The 16087-nt window shown below is 36.1% G+C and overlaps 1 protein-coding gene across 1 annotated transcript; it reads left to right on the forward strand.

The window, feature by feature from the left end:
- The first annotated feature begins 9868 nt into the window (after positions 1–9868).
- LOC104898919 (pectinesterase) lies at positions 9869–15139 on the forward strand. The gene is made up of 2 exons (XM_010686045.4): positions 9869–11119; positions 14447–15139. Exons 1-2 carry the CDS (start codon positions 10039–10041, stop codon positions 15136–15138), a joined length of 1773 nt encoding a protein of 590 aa, XP_010684347.1. The 5' UTR covers positions 9869–10038; the 3' UTR covers position 15139.
- Positions 15140–16087: the final 948 nt, after the last annotated feature.

Consider the following 16087-nt stretch of genomic DNA (forward strand, 5'->3'; position numbering starts at 1 on the left):
CTCTGCTTCAAAATATTTGTAATGAAAACTTTACAATCAGGTAGTCAAATACGTGTTCATTCCGCATATATATAAGCAATAAAAACACGCATAAATGTGTTTGAAGTGATGCCTTTTGGTCTCACGATTGCTCTTGCGGTTTGTATGGATCAAATGAACTGTTCATTCCATGAGTACCTAGATACATGTGTTGTTGTCTTCATTGATGATATTTTGGTGTACTATAAGGATAAGCAAGAGCATGAAAAGGATTTGAGATTGATGCTAGATGTCTTGCAACAACAAAAGTTGTTTGCTAATCTGTCGAAGTGTGAAATCTGGTTGAAAGAGATTTCATACCTTGGTTATGTGATTAGCAAAGCATGTATCAAGTTTGCATGCCTCTTTTGGATTAGTTTGGAATTTTCATTGTGGTTTTAGATATTCTCTTTCATAATAATATAGGTTCTTGAACCTTTGGGGTGACTATCCATACGGTAATATTTCGGGTATTTTCTAGCTATTTACCTTTGGGATGTCTATTTTTTATGTTTCTGTGTAAGAACAGAGTGTTACAGACAAGACCTATCCGAAAATTCTAGTGGAATCCGGCAAAAAGGCAGAGCAACAATAAGCAGAATTTTCAGGACAAATCCGGTAGAGGAAAGAAGATATTTACATACCCTAGTTGCTTTTATATTTTGATCTGTTTAGATCTAGAGGTTTTAGAGATAAGTTTTTGTTTTACATTTATTTCATTGTTGAATATTTTTCGGCTTCGAATGTATAGCTCTTCTCCTAGTTTAGTTTTAGTTTTACATTTGTTTTAAGAAGTTTCTAGTGTTTAGTTTAAATGCAAAGTTGTTCTTATATTTTGATTTTTTTAGATCTTCGAACCTAGGGGTTTCTTTTGTCTCATTTAATACGTTTATTTTTCCTAATTTTATATATTTGGATCTGTTTGATACAATTTGCAACTAATTTTTAGTTGGAAAAACAATCGTCTGCATCGATTGTTACCTAACAACTGACACAAATGGTAAATCATTTGCGTCGGTGTATTAAGCGACATAAAATGGTTTAGAGCAATTGGCGTCTGATTCTTTCATACTGAACAAGGAATTGACGTATATAAGGCTCCCGTAACCGATGCAAATTGTTCTTTATGTACTAGTGAAAGGATGTTGTTTCGGGTAAAAACTTGTATTATCCGGGATGGCTCCAGATTAAGGTTAATGATGGCCGGGTGCTAGAAGGATACCGAGAGACCTGCACAAGACAAGAGTTAGACTACCTCGGGGGTGGATCCGAGATCTCCCCTCTGACGATCAAGTCAGTTGATGTGTAATAATTGGAATCTGTGAATTGGTTTGTCTAGAATCCATTACCTCAATAAATGGGGATCTGCTCCATATTTACAGGTGTTGAAATGTGTGAAAATGTTCCTGTCAAGCTGGCGCAGGATCCAAGGTGGGTGGGACCCACTGAGGGTTTGCCATGCTGGCGAAGGTCCTTGGAACGCATGGTGGCCCACTAGACGCTTAATGGGCCCAAACATTAGCCCCCACGCGAAATATGTTGAAGAGGCTATTCCGGATGCCACGTGTTTCACGGAAGTTACTGGAATTCCCTTAGGTGTCAATCGATCGGTTCTCTTCGAGAAATGTCAGACCTCAAGAGGGTGATATCTCAATTGCATGTTATCGCTCGAGGCTATACAGCGGCTGAAGAGCCCTAAGCATCTAGAGGAGGCGGCTGACCTCACTCGAGGTCGACAAGGGGCCAATGAGCCCCAGGCAACTCGAGGAGGTGATGGACCTCGCTCGAAACCCCCAAAGGACCAATGGGCCGCACACAACTTGAGGGGTGACTGGTCTCGCTTGAAGTTGCCAACGAGCTGATTAGCACCTGGCAACTCAAGGAGGATGTAGACCTCGCTCGAGGTTGCCAAGGAGCTGATGATCCCCTGGCAACTCGAGGAGGTGATGATCCTCGTTCGAAGTTGCAAAGGGGCTAATTGGGAGGTCGCCAAGGTGCCAATGAGGCCCGGGCAACTCAAGGACGTGATCGTCCTCGCTCGAGGTTACTAGGGGCCAATGAGCCCTAGGTAACTCGAGGGGTATGACGCCGTAGCGCTTGACGGGCGTCGACCTTGGTGACGGCGATGGCCGAGGTATCCATCACTCGATCTGGTTGAAGTGCCTAGGTGTAGGTCTTTGACCTCCATCCGAGCACCGTTTACCCGGCAGTTTATCACGGGTAGTACTGGCGATCGGAGGAGTTAGATCTCCGGCAAGGAGTGAGTTGTTGGGTGGCGCTCCGCCACTAGGCTCAGCTGGGTTCAGTCAACCCCGAGGAGTTTGCGGGGACTTGTTTGGGAAGATGGTGATTTTGGGCCTACTTGGAGGCCCAATCCTCTTCACACTTGCAAAGTCCCTGAGCCCGTCAAATGCCAACCGTCCTTTTTAGGCAATCTATCTAAGGGGAGGTAAGTACTTTATTTTGTCTCATTTGTGTATTATGAATCCCTTGAGACCTCGTCCTTTTTCTTCATACGATCTTGAGGGCTCTGAAGATCGATCGTCGTGCTTTGAGTCAGTGGAGAATCTCGAGGGCCCTCTATCTAAGGTGCGATCTTATTCTTTCGCTTATTTGTTTGACTCTTTGATGGACATTTCTCGATGGAGCCCCTTGTTAAAGGGTACTGGGGGTATATCATCTAGCTCGAGGACCCCTCCCTTACTTGAACCCTTGTTCGATGGGATACTGGTGAACGGGGTTCTTATGGTGTCCGCGGCGTTCGAATGCCTTGATCCCTCTTAGGTGCTCAATGCCGTACCATACTGGAGTGACGGTATTTCCATTATTTCTGATGGTGGGGAGGAATTAAATAATCCCCCGCACTCAGTTACCATTGCTCGACCCCGGGCCATTTGGAGTTACTTAGATGATGTTCTCGACAGCCAGGTTTTTCGAGTGATGGAAGAGAGTAGTGAGGACCACTCTCTTACCGCGAGCATGAGTGGAAGGACGAACGGACCGCTAATCTGCCTAAAGGAATATCACACTTCCATCTTCGAGGCCCTTTTATGGATTTTCTGACGGAAAATCTACGACTCCCCGAGAGCTCTTATTGGATTAAACATCCTTATGCCTTGGATATACCGGAACCCAAGGAAACCATCTGCACCCCCCCCCCCAACGGGCTGCATAGCTCTTTATAAGGCCTACCTCGAGCTAGGGTTGAGGTTTCTGTTGGACCCTTTCATAGTCGAGGTGCTCGCCTCGTACGGTCTTGCCCTTTGCCAACTTACACAGCGTAGGTTCTATGGTAGGTTTTTTGGCTATTTGCAACATGATGGATGTAAGGCCCTCGCTATCACTTTAGCGGAACATGGTAAACCTTGTTGTGATGGCTGCCACCTCGAATGGGGAAGGTTGGTGGAGCTTTCAGGTTTGCTGCCCTTACAAGATCTTAGGCACCATGCCCTCGAATCAACAGTTTTTCCGCATAGAGTTTATGTATGTGTACCGGGCTGAGCAGTGGGATTTCCCGGTTGTTCGGTTGCTCAGGGGCCCGAGCTTGGGGTTGAACGGAGGACGAGGCCCTGGTAGCCAATTCGCTGCCTAGGTACTCCACCTAGAATTAGTCGAGGTATGGGAAGAAGGGGTGGCCTGTTCGAGGTCCCTTCTCCTCCTGCTTGGAAGTTCATTATCAGGGCTCGAAGATTACGCTAGAGATTGTCACTGAGGCGATCTGCTAGCTATTGTAGATACTGCTGAGTGACTGGATTAGGGATGGTTTGTTCGTATCGAGGGGGCTCTATTTGAGATTGAATCGCCCTCCGTTGAGGTCTACCAGGGTTGATGGCACTAGTGGCCTCTCGAGGGTGGACATCTTCGAGGACATGTTGATGGCGGGACGACAGAACGGCGGCTTGCCGAGGGTTCTTTGTCGTTTCATCGGCTATCTCGTGGGATGGTGTCCTCGAGCGACGAGATGGAACGGGGGTCCGCTGTCGCCTTTGGTTTCTCCGACTGGTGGCCATGACTTTTAGTTCGATATCCCACAGACGGCGCCAACCTGTTTCGGGTAAAAACTTGTATTATGCGGGATGGATTCGGGATTGCCCCTCTGACGATCAAGTTAGTTGATGTGTATTAATTGGAATATGTGCAATGGTTTGTCTAGAATCCATTACCTCAATGAATGGGGATCTGCTCCATATTTATAGGTTTTGAAATGTGTGAAAATAATCCTGTCAAGCTGGCACAGGATCCAAGGTGGGTGGGACCCACTGAGGGTTTGTAATGCTGGCAAAGCTCCTTGGAACGCATGGTGGCCCACTAGAGGCTTAATGGGCCCAAACATATGCTATTAAGCAACACTACCCAAAGCAAGAATTATATCAAATGCAAGAGTATTTTGTGTAAGGCATTTACGAGAAGCTTATTGGTTATAGGGTGAAACTGCATTGGGATAAATCGGTTTGGAGTCGTTTAAGTAATCCAAGTCACATATTCTTTTGTTGGTTGATTTTCCATCATGTCAGACTCCATATCATTATCAAATATGTAGTTGCAAAGACTAGCATTGCTAGCTTTGATCAATGTTTAATTTGCCACGACGCTGATGCAGAAACACATGAACATTTGTTGTTTGAATATCATTTTAGTAGGCAGTGCGTGGAGGGGGTTAAATTTTAGATGAACTTCAACACTCATGTCTACGATCGTAAAAGGCCTTTATTATGAGATCCAGAGGTTCCAAATTTTCCAGAAAATTGCTTAGTGTGCCGAAGTTGTTGTAGGAATTTATAAGTACTATGAAGCAGAATTTCATGAATCTAATTCATAAGCACTTAAATCAGGATCACATGCATATATAATTAAAGATCACATACAAGTTTAGAAATAACCTTTGTAGCGTGAATTCCACAAAGCTTGAGTAATCCAGATAAAGAACCTCAGATGCGATTCCTCTACTTGGTCCACCAACCCGGATTAACAATCCACCAATGCTAGTTGGAAAGGAAGAAAACTTCTTTCTTGTTTTTTGGAGTTTTACGTGACTTTGAAAGAGAGAGAATAGGAGAGAGAAAATAATAAGAGAATAAACTGATTATTTTCTTTTCTGCCTAACCCAAATATATGAAAGTATTTAGGTCAGATTTCTCTCCTTTTCCCCTCTCTTGGCCGGCCACCCTAAGGCCCTCTTGGGCTCTAGGTTTTTTTTGTTGATCCAAGTTTAATGTGTGACCTTGTAGGATCCGTTACATTGGGCTTTGGGTTTATTTATTTACTAATCCGAAGTTTTATAGCTTTCCCTAGCAAGACGTATAGACGGCCCAATATAACGAACTTATTATCTCTATAATATGATCCATTATACATTAGTAATTGCATTTAAGTCGAGGACATAAATCCTTCAGTTGTTGCTATAGTCTACTATGGATGTGCAGAATTGGTGAGTTCTTTTGGCAACAGTGTGTCCCAAGCATCACTAGGAAAGTTAAAAAAAAATGAAAACTGAAGTTAGTAAATGCATATCCTTGCTGTGATACCAGTTAAAATTTCAAGGAGGGATTGTGAGTGGCTGTCTAGCTTTGTATTTTAAACTGGTTCGGTTGTGCCTAATACTATTGCTTACTAGCTTGCTTATCAAAAAAATAAAGTTTTATTAAATGGACTCAATTGTATACTTTCGAAAAATCAAAATACTCCACATATGTTCAAACTTCAAAACAGGCCTATGGTCGAGTATGGTCTTTTAATTGCTGAACAAGTCCAAACTAGACAAATTCAAACTCAATCTTATCATTCATTGAACTTAACCTACGGGCTAATTTGAAAACCTTACATGTATGCCTCCCAGTAATCTTATTACTATTTTGGTAGGACTCAATTTTGTTTCTAGACGAAGAAAATATGAGCAGTTAGGTAAACTCTGGATCAAATCAGTCACTTTTTTCTGCGTTGGGAATTTGTTTCTTTACAATTTAAATAAGGTGAAATCCAAGAGAAGCGGTATAAAAAAGGCAAATGTTGTTTTTTTTTTTTGATCCATATGAGCCACGAAGGCGGTACAAAGTACAAAGAAGGGGACGGGGATTCGAACCTGTGACCTATCGTTCAATGCACCTCAATCTTAACCACTAGGCCATGACATCCTTGGTTTAAAAAAATAAAAAATAAAAAAGGCAAATGTTGTCTATGTTGATAAAGAAAATATCAGTTTTTTTTTAGAAAAAAGATAAATTTCATTATTGAAAGCCAAATGACATCTACAGTAGATATTAAAGTAAAACAAAATACAATCAAACAATGTTACAGCAAATTCGTCTTCCAGGAAACAATAATGAACTAGATCGAATAATACAACGCAGCCCCCTTGTATTTGCTGAATCAAGCAGTTATTGATGATGGAGTCTATCATTATGACATAGTTTGGGAAAAACATTTTTGATCGAGCTTTGTTGACCACATTCGAGATTCCAATACCTTCATGTTGAGACTCGAGTTTCAACCAATGAGAACAATTTCTCCTACCTGAACACAAAAAAACTATACTCACAACTCCCCTGGCAGAGAATGAGATCTCCACAACAAATACTAAAATCCCCATATTAAGGTTTGAAAAAACCTCATAAAGAGAGACTACTTTATTCAACAAAACAAAAAATAAACGAACTGAAACTGAAAATAAAAGGAAAAATGGGGCTTACCATGTATGAAATCATCCATGATGGTTACTAACTGGCGAACAAAGAGTAGAGGAGGCTAAAGTTTGAGAGAGAAAAGAGAAGGGAAGGTTAAAAGAGGATAATACATGATATATAGAAGATGTTAAATATGTATCAATGTATATTTTCAGAATACAATAAAAGAACATTAATTTGTACTAATAGATTAATTACATAATTTAATGTTTAAAATTTTACATTCTCATATATGATCAAACGCTAAATTGTAATGTCAATCGTGATAACATAGTAATACGGTAAAAAATAGTGTCAATCGTGAGAACATAATAATACTGCAAAAATTAATGTCAATCTTGAGTATGTAATAGTGAATATTTGGTCCATTATTATAGGTGCCCACTAGTTTGCGGACAGTTCACAAATTTGACGAGGCCTTGTTTGACGGGCAAGTATTTGGCTTATTGTTAGATTTTTCGCACTAGTAAGTCTCGTTTGTGAAAGTCTGCCCTATTATTTTCTGACTTCTAGTACCAAGTAGTAGACAGATTAGATGTCATTGCACAATGAAATTTGTCTTCATCACTTCATTGGATCAACGGTCAAGTGGTGGGAAGTTCTTTTAATTTTTGTTGTTATCCCTTAGAAAGTTAGGATACCCTTGACTTCAGGTATTTCCATAAATCATTATATATAGTTTATAATGTCTTATATAGGTATACAATTTACAACACGTCTTCTATACGCTTGATCATATGATTAATAATATGTGTTCTCGTGCATAAAAAATAAACATAAAAAATATCTTAGGTGTAAAATGTTACACCATAACTTGTTGTGTAACAAAATCTTATATGTGTCAATTAATAAGATTGTTTCATATCATTATTACTCGTTTTTATGTGATTAACTCATTATTAGCGCATTTATGTCATTTTTAAGTTGTCTTATGCTATTTTTATAAATTTGTTTCATATCATTTATAAAATTCTTTCATGTTATTATAACTGACTTCTATGATTATTTTTTAGCAAACTGAGTTTTATGTCAGTAAAACTCAGTTCTATGTCATTTTTACTCACTTCTATGTTATTCTTCGACAAAGTTGTACCATTTTCTCCTATTTCATTATTATTATTCAACTCTCCGTATACCATATCATTATTACTCATCTTTATGTCAATATTGGCGTATTTTATGTTATTTTTGAGTTGTCTCGTGTCATATTTTTATAAATTTGTTCATGTCATTTGCAAAACAATTTCATGTCATTATGACTAATTTCTACAATATTTTTTTTAGCAAACTCGGTTCTGTGTCATTTTTCAGCAAAGTTTTATCATTTTCTCCCATTTCATTATTATTTGTCAACTCTTTATATACCATATCATTATTACTCATTTGTATGTTGTCGTTGGCTTATTCCATGTCATTTTTGAGTTGTCCTGTGCCATTTTTTTAAAAAATATTTTATGTTATTTATAAAACTCTTTCATGTCATTATAATTGACTTCTATGATACTTTTTAGCAAACTCATTTCTATGTGATTATTATTATCACTCAGTTTTATGTAATTGTTAATCAAACTTGTATAATTTTCTCCCATTTTATTAGTATAGTCAACTTTATATAATAGCTATTTAATAACAATTCCTCATCCTACCTTGAGTTGCCTCCCTCCAAGTTTTCTCTGGGCGCACGATAGCTTATCATGGCAAGAAAATTTGGCGGGAAAATTCAAGGTGGAAATCATGGGAAGCAGGAGGAAAAGAGTAGGGGACCTTCGTGTCAGAGCCGTATTTGGGCATGGGCGAGAGGGACAGGTGCCCAGGACCCCAAAACACATAGCCCAAATAAGTAAAGGTAAAAGAGAATAAAAGGAAAAATAGAAAAAAAATGGAAAAGAAAAGATCACTGCAAAACTGCAAATGCTGTCGACAATTAAGCTCATTGCGAATTAAGTTTCTTATTCAATTCTCCCACTTTTTTTCAATTCAATGTCAAACGCTCAAAATTTTTGGGTAATTTCTCTCTTTTCTTTGCAATTTTTGTTCTTTATTCGATTTTTTTAGGTTTTGCAAATTCTGAATTTTATTAATTCATTTTTCGACCATGAACTATTATAATTATTTGAGAATTTCATTGGCACACTGAATTTTTTATATATTAACTAAGTATAATACATTAAATCAATTTAATTTTTCTAAAAACTTGAATAAGTTTTGTGAAATCAGATTGTTGCTGATTAATTTTAATGAACGACTGAACTCGAAAATAGATTATGCCATACAAGTAGACAGATTAGGCCATGAAAATATGTTTTTATTCTTATGTCATGTGTAGACCCTTAAAGGTTGTTAATACATATAAATTTCAATCTTTCTTTAGTTTATGTTTTATACTCCCACTTGTATTTTCATTTAATATAAAATTTTGATATTTGTATATTGTAGAAATGCATAATGAATCGGAGTAATAAAATGATAAATTTAATTTTACCCCTATTGTTTTTTGTTCTGAATAAGTTTAGATTAGTTCGTAATATTTTATTAAAAATAGTGCAAAGCAAATTAATTAAAAAGAACAGACCATTAATTCATAATTTCTTTTAATAAAATTTTGATATTATCTAATATAAATTTCAATTATTTTTTATCACTTTATTTCGGTCGAGGTTAAATTTTTCCGCCTTTGGTCATTCTATAATAGATGGTTGTAACTTTATTTGTAATTTCTTTATTAGTAATTTAATTGTGTATCTTTTCAATTTCTTTTTTTGGTTTTGTGATTGACATATTAAATGATCAAGTACTTACATCCTTATTTTAACGTCTCTTTTAAAAATTTCGGACCAAAAAATTATTTATTTTCGGGTTAGACCGAAAAATAAAACATTAAAAACTTGTACTTAATCAGGACCCTAATATATAGGCTCGTCCTTGAGCTCCAAAAACGAGGCTGATATTTCGGTGCCGATATTCACTTCATTCAAATGGTCAAATCTTGTTTGCATAATTCTACTTATTCCACACGCTGAAAGGACAATATTTTCATAATTATATGTGACTGTGAGTCTAACCCTTGCATTCGTTTATTTGGTTAGAAATGATTTGGCACATAGCCATACTACGAAGTACCTAATATTAGCAAATTTTCCAACAGTGAGACTCTGCATGCATTTTGAGTTAATATTATTTGACGTTAAAAACCATCCTATGACCAACGACTCCACCACTAAGTTTTAATTTGACTTCACACTTTCCCTGCATCCCCTCATCACTATATAATTCCACCCTTTAGCTTTGCCACTCAACCAAGCTAAGACTATAGCACACTCCCTACTCCATCTCTCAAACCATGGCTCTCTACCACCCATCATTCCTCCTAACTGTCTCATCTATCATCATCCTCCACCACTTCGCAATAAAAACACTCTCATCACTGCCACCTCCACAACCACTATCACCACAAGACCCAAACAACGCCACCGCCTCGGTCCCACCATCTACACTCTGCCAGTCCACCCAATATCCTAGCTACTGTAAAAACATGTTTCAATCCGATAATAACAAAACTGCCAATGTCTACGAATACGGCCGCTTCTCCTTCAAACGCTCCATTTCACAAGCCTCAAAATTCCTTAAGCTTGTCAACAAGTACCTCCACAATAGTAAGAAGCTCCGCTTAACACCCTCCGCTGTCGCAGCCTTACAAGACTGCATGTTCCTAGCTGAACTCAATATCGACTTCTTAACCACCTCTTTCGCCGCGGTAAACACGAAAGAAAATAAGACTCTCCCTACCATTGCCGCTGAGGATGTCCAAACCTTGCTCAGCGGCATCCTTACCAATCAGCAGACTTGCCTCGACGGGATCAAGTCTGCTGAATCCGCTTGGTCTATCGACCACGGCATTACCTCTCCTTTGTCAAGCGACACTAAACTCTACTCTATCTCTTTATCTTTGTTTAGTAAAGCTTGGATTCCTAAGAAAGACAAGGCTGATCATAAGCTTAGCCGGTCACATGGGAGGCGACACCCGGCTTTGTTCCACAATGGTGGTCGCCTCCCTGGTTTCAACATGTCGGACAAGTCTCGAGCCGTGTTCGAGACTAGTCTTGGACTTCGCCATGGGAGGCTTCTCGGTGGTGCTGACTACGATGATCAGGTGTTGATAAATGATGTTGTTATTGTTAGCCAAGATGGAAGTGGGAATTTTAGTACCATTAATGATGCTGTTGCTGCTGCACCTAATAAAACTGAAGCTGATGATGGGTATTTCTTGATATATGTTAGTGCTGGAGTTTATGAGGAGAATGTTTACATTGATAAGAAGCAGAGATATATTATGATGATTGGTGATGGTATTAATCAGACGATTATCACTGGAAACCGGAGTGTTGTGGACAATTATACTACTTTTCAGTCGGCTACTTTTGGTAAGTAATTTTTACTGTTGGCCCTCCCACCTCCCTTTTATATGTCTCCTTCGTGCGTATGTTCCTAAGGCTGGTCTTGTCAATTCCTAAGCTTTGCTTCCCCGTCCCCCCTAGACTCAGTCCCCTTATGAAGAAAAATGAACCAGGATAGGCCTCTTCTTCATACCGAAGAAAATGTAGAAGATGCATCCTATATTGCACACTGCATGCACACTCGTTAATGCATTAATTATATAATGTGACTTGTAATTATGACCTAGACTCCTAGAGTATATATTTCTAAATTTATACTAACTTATAAATTCTATTTAATGCATATTTATAACTCTAAGTCGTGTGTATATCAAAATCTAGTAAAAAATATATAAAAGCTAATATTTTGAAAATATATATTGAGATTAATGTAATAACAATAAAATAAGCACATTTATTGTTTTCAATATTATTTTTAACTACAATCAAGAAAAAAATTAAGGGTAATGTTATATGTAGCCCTTAGGGCTACATATAAGCATTAAATATATGTTTTAAAATGGAAATAATTTATGAATTCATGACAAAATTTCACATCATTTGAGGTAATAAATGCTTGATTCAAATTTTTATTTCTATTTTAAGCTTCTTATACATAGCCCTTAGGGCTATGTATATTTTCCAAAAATTAATATCCATATAGTATTAAAAAATATACTAGTAGGATTGCCATCTATTATGATAGTACTAGTCATCATGCACGCAATATGTGTTTGACTTTCATATTCTAAAAAACTAATTTTATGGGCGTGCATTATATATGCATCAAATACTTTTATAAATAAAATATGCACTTACAATTAATATATCATTTGTTATGTTTGCTAAGTCGAGAAAGAACAACGGATATTGTAGTTTGTTAAGTTTGAATTTTGTTTTGTTTATTACTTTTTTCGAGTTGATTAATTTTTTATTTCTTCATTTTTTTCGTAATTCAAGTTTATTACAAATATTTTAATCAACTTACGTTTCTAAGATACTCACTTTGTTTTTCGTTCTTCTTACTTCGAATCTTACACTATTTATAATTACAGAGAATCTTTTAAATTCTATACATTATATATTAAAAATATAGTCATGTGGGGTTTTATTTGATTTGTCTTAAAGAGTACTTTATTAATATTCAAGCGTTATCATTTTTAATAATTTGTAATAGAGGATATTTAAGGTCGTCAATGAAGTACATTTGGCAAACTTGTACAGTTAAAGTAGCAAGAACAAAAAAACAGAGAGAGTACCTTTTATTTTTTGGAGGCTAGTTCCTATTAATTTTGACTTTTTGAATTGGTTTGTAGAAAATATTCAAGGATAGTTTTATTTTTGTTAAGTTACTTAATGCGTTTGGTAAATATTAAGGGGTATATTATAAGTTTTAGAAAATCATGAGGGTTTTTAGTGATTTGATAGGGATACACCATAACCTTCAACCTTCCCTTATATAATAGAGATAATAAGATCATTAATAAATGTTGATTGTAATGATATACATTTATAGGTAAATTTGTACAGAAACTCCAATACTTATTATCACCAATCTTAAAGCCTAAGCATTTTATTTTTCTATCTATACCAATTAAATTTCCATTGTAACTCAATGCTACACTATTTAATGTTATATCTATATTCTTACACATTAACCTAAATGTCAAACTACAAAAAAAATTATAGGATATTCTTAAATAATTATATATTTATACATGTGTACTCTCTTAAAGGCAAGGGTTATATTATATTGATGAATAATTCATATTATAAATTACTATGTGGAAAAAAAATTTGGAAATCAAACTCTTTTTTCCCACTTTTTTCGAGTTTTTGATTCAAGATTTCAAATTCATATTAATAAATGATCCGAGGCATCGCCTGGATCAACAACTAGTTATTGTCTAGAAACAAAAATCTATCACTGGCATAGTAAACTAGATCTGGTGCATGAGTAATTGAGTACTAAGTAAATAAACCACATGATCAACAAAATATTATTAAACACTATTTCGCGGTTAGAGTTTGTTGATAGAATTATGTATACATGAAAAAGATAGTATTATGGTGCCAGTTTAACACACTGAAAGAATTCAGTAAAAAGAACATTAAAGAAAAGAGGTACTCAACATTTTCCTAAAAATTTGAATGCGGTTCAAGGAGAAGAGTTGATCTTTGCGAACTCAGCTGAACAATCTGAAGCATACGTGATATTGAAGGCTTTAAAAGACATGGAATGGAAATGTTCGAACATAACTATCAAAACAGACAACCAAGAGGCAATCCATGCGCTAAGAAGCCACAACAAGACAGATAAAAATATAGACAATATAATTACAGATATAAAGCGAGTAGCTAAAAGTTTTCTTTATGTTTCTTGTATTAAAGTAGGAAGAGAGGAGGTTAAATTAGCCCACATCCTAGCCATTAAGGCAAGGAAAGGTTGATTTTTCTTCTTCCTCGTTTATTTGATTTTGTTTTACCCTTTGTAAAAAAACATTTTCCTAAAGAAAATAGATCCTAATACTAATTTAGAAATGCGTAACACCCTTGACTCTTAGGATTGCACGTAATATAAATTAAATCAGATATTCCTCTAAACAGGCAATGGTATGCGGTACATATTGACTAAAAAAGACAATGCAAATGAATAGATCATTAAATTATGGACTTCTATTTCGGCCCGCGTCTCTGCGTCACAACTCACAGTAGTCAACCAAAAACGTCCCATCTACTCCTTTGCTAATTTTCGTTTTGCGCAAAAAGAAGAAATAAAAGTGTTGCGATCTCTTCTTTTTCTGATAATTACTCCAATGTTATTTCAGTTTGAATGAAAACATTCTAACCACTTTTATAATTACACGTATTAAACATACAGTTACCAAACAATTATACCTTGTAAATGTATAATTGTGAACTCCAGATATATTTCACCTGACCTTTTAGATCTCTGTAACGATCTTCATGACAAACCTTTTTTTAACATAATAGTTTTCATTACGTATTAATTAGATTTCATAAACAATATATGTTATATCTAACATACATAATACCCCTTTGATAGAAGTTTAATTACCAATGTTATTATTTGCCGGCTTTTTATATGAATAAAAGAAATATTAGAACGCATACTCTTAATGTTCGATCAGTACATGCATATAATAATATTTATGTATAGTCCATAATTTGTATTGCTAATGGTTAAAAAGTTGACAAACTTCTTAGGTTTTGAACTAGAGTGACAAAGAGTTGATTTAATTTTATGCGGATATAAGGTAATTATGGGTTTATAATATAATATATCTTTTGCAGCTGTGACTGGAACAGGATTTGTTGCAATGAATATTACCATACGCAACACTGCCGGTGCAATCAAGCACCAAGCAGTTGCTCTAAGAAGCGGCGCAGATTTATCTGCCTTTTATAGTTGCAGTTTTGAAGGGTACCAAGACACGTTATACGTGCATTCCTTAAGACAATTCTATAGAGAATGTGACATTTATGGCACTGTAGATTTCATATTCGGTAATGCAAATGTGGTGTTTCAAAACTGCAATATATATCCTCGTTTGCCTATGGAAAATCAATTCAATGCCATTACTGCTCAAGGACGAACTGACCCGAACCAAAACACTGGTATTTCGATCGAAAATTGCATAATTCGTGCAGCAGAAGATCTTGCAGATAGTAAAGGCACGACGAGGACGTATTTGGGGAGGCCATGGAAGCAATACTCACGAACTGTTTTTATGCACTCATACATTGATAATATGGTTGATCCCGCTGGTTGGAGAGAATGGGATGGTACTTTTGCCTTGGATACCTTGTATTATGGTGAATATAATAACACAGGACCAGGTTCAAATGTTACTGGTAGAGTGAGTTGGGTTGGTTACCATTTATTAAGTGCAACTGATGCATCCAATTTTACAGTGTCTACATTTGTTTTTGGTGATGAATGGTTGCCTAAAACTGGAGTACCTTATGCTAGTGGATTATTGTAAACATGATTCCAAATTAGATATATGTAGAAGTCATGCTATCAGGTATATATATACGAATATATTAAGAGGCGTTCTTACAAAAGTATATGTGCTACATGGCACCTCCTCTAAGATGCTAATGCAAATGCTTTATTTCAATGTCAAACCACTCAACTAAAAAAGTAACATTGTGTAATTATAGGGTATTGAGCTCATGACCCTTGAAATTCAATGTGAGAGAATAACAATCAATCCAACATTATATCATTGCTTACTATTCCAAAATTAAATACAATCATGTCTTGTAATTACATCTTATTAGTAGACATATACCATTAGATAAATCCCTAGCTAACACTTTAATGGTAATAACAAGAGACTATTATAGATATGAAATGTTAGTTTCACATATTTTTTTTTAGAAAATCAAACTATTACTTTCATCTCCAAACTTTTAAGAGTTATTTTATTTTCAAAAAATTATGTAATAATATTTCATGTCATTTTCGTTAATTTCTAGGAATACATTCTAATTAAGAGAGTAGAAGAAAATTCCATATTTTTCTATTTTTTGAATTAGGAACGAATTTCCAAAATTAAAAACAAATATGAGTATTCTCAAAAATTGTAAATCTCAAAATCAAGATTTGTTTTCTTTCTTGTTCTCAAGTTAAGTTCACATAAGAGTATTCTTTGATGTTCCCCCAAACTCTTCATTCATCTTTCTATTTACTGAAATTTATTTTTCTCAAGTTCCTTGGATTCTAGAATTCTAGTTCGTCGGCAAGTGGCGGCACAAGTGGTGGTGCAGCATCAGCGGGAGAGAGAAGATTTCTCGAATTCGATGAATTTGATTCGAATTGGAGTTCAAAATTGTGCTTGAAAGGAAGGCCACGAGTGACGAAGCAGAAAAGTAGATTAACAAGGTGTGGTTGTGTGTTTATGAATTCGAATTCCAATCTAGTGCGAC

Source organism: Beta vulgaris, chromosome 7, assembly GCF_026745355.1.
Source record: "Beta vulgaris subsp. vulgaris cultivar EL10 chromosome 7, EL10.2, whole genome shotgun sequence".
In the NCBI taxonomy this organism is placed as follows: Eukaryota; Viridiplantae; Streptophyta; class Magnoliopsida; order Caryophyllales; family Amaranthaceae; genus Beta; species Beta vulgaris.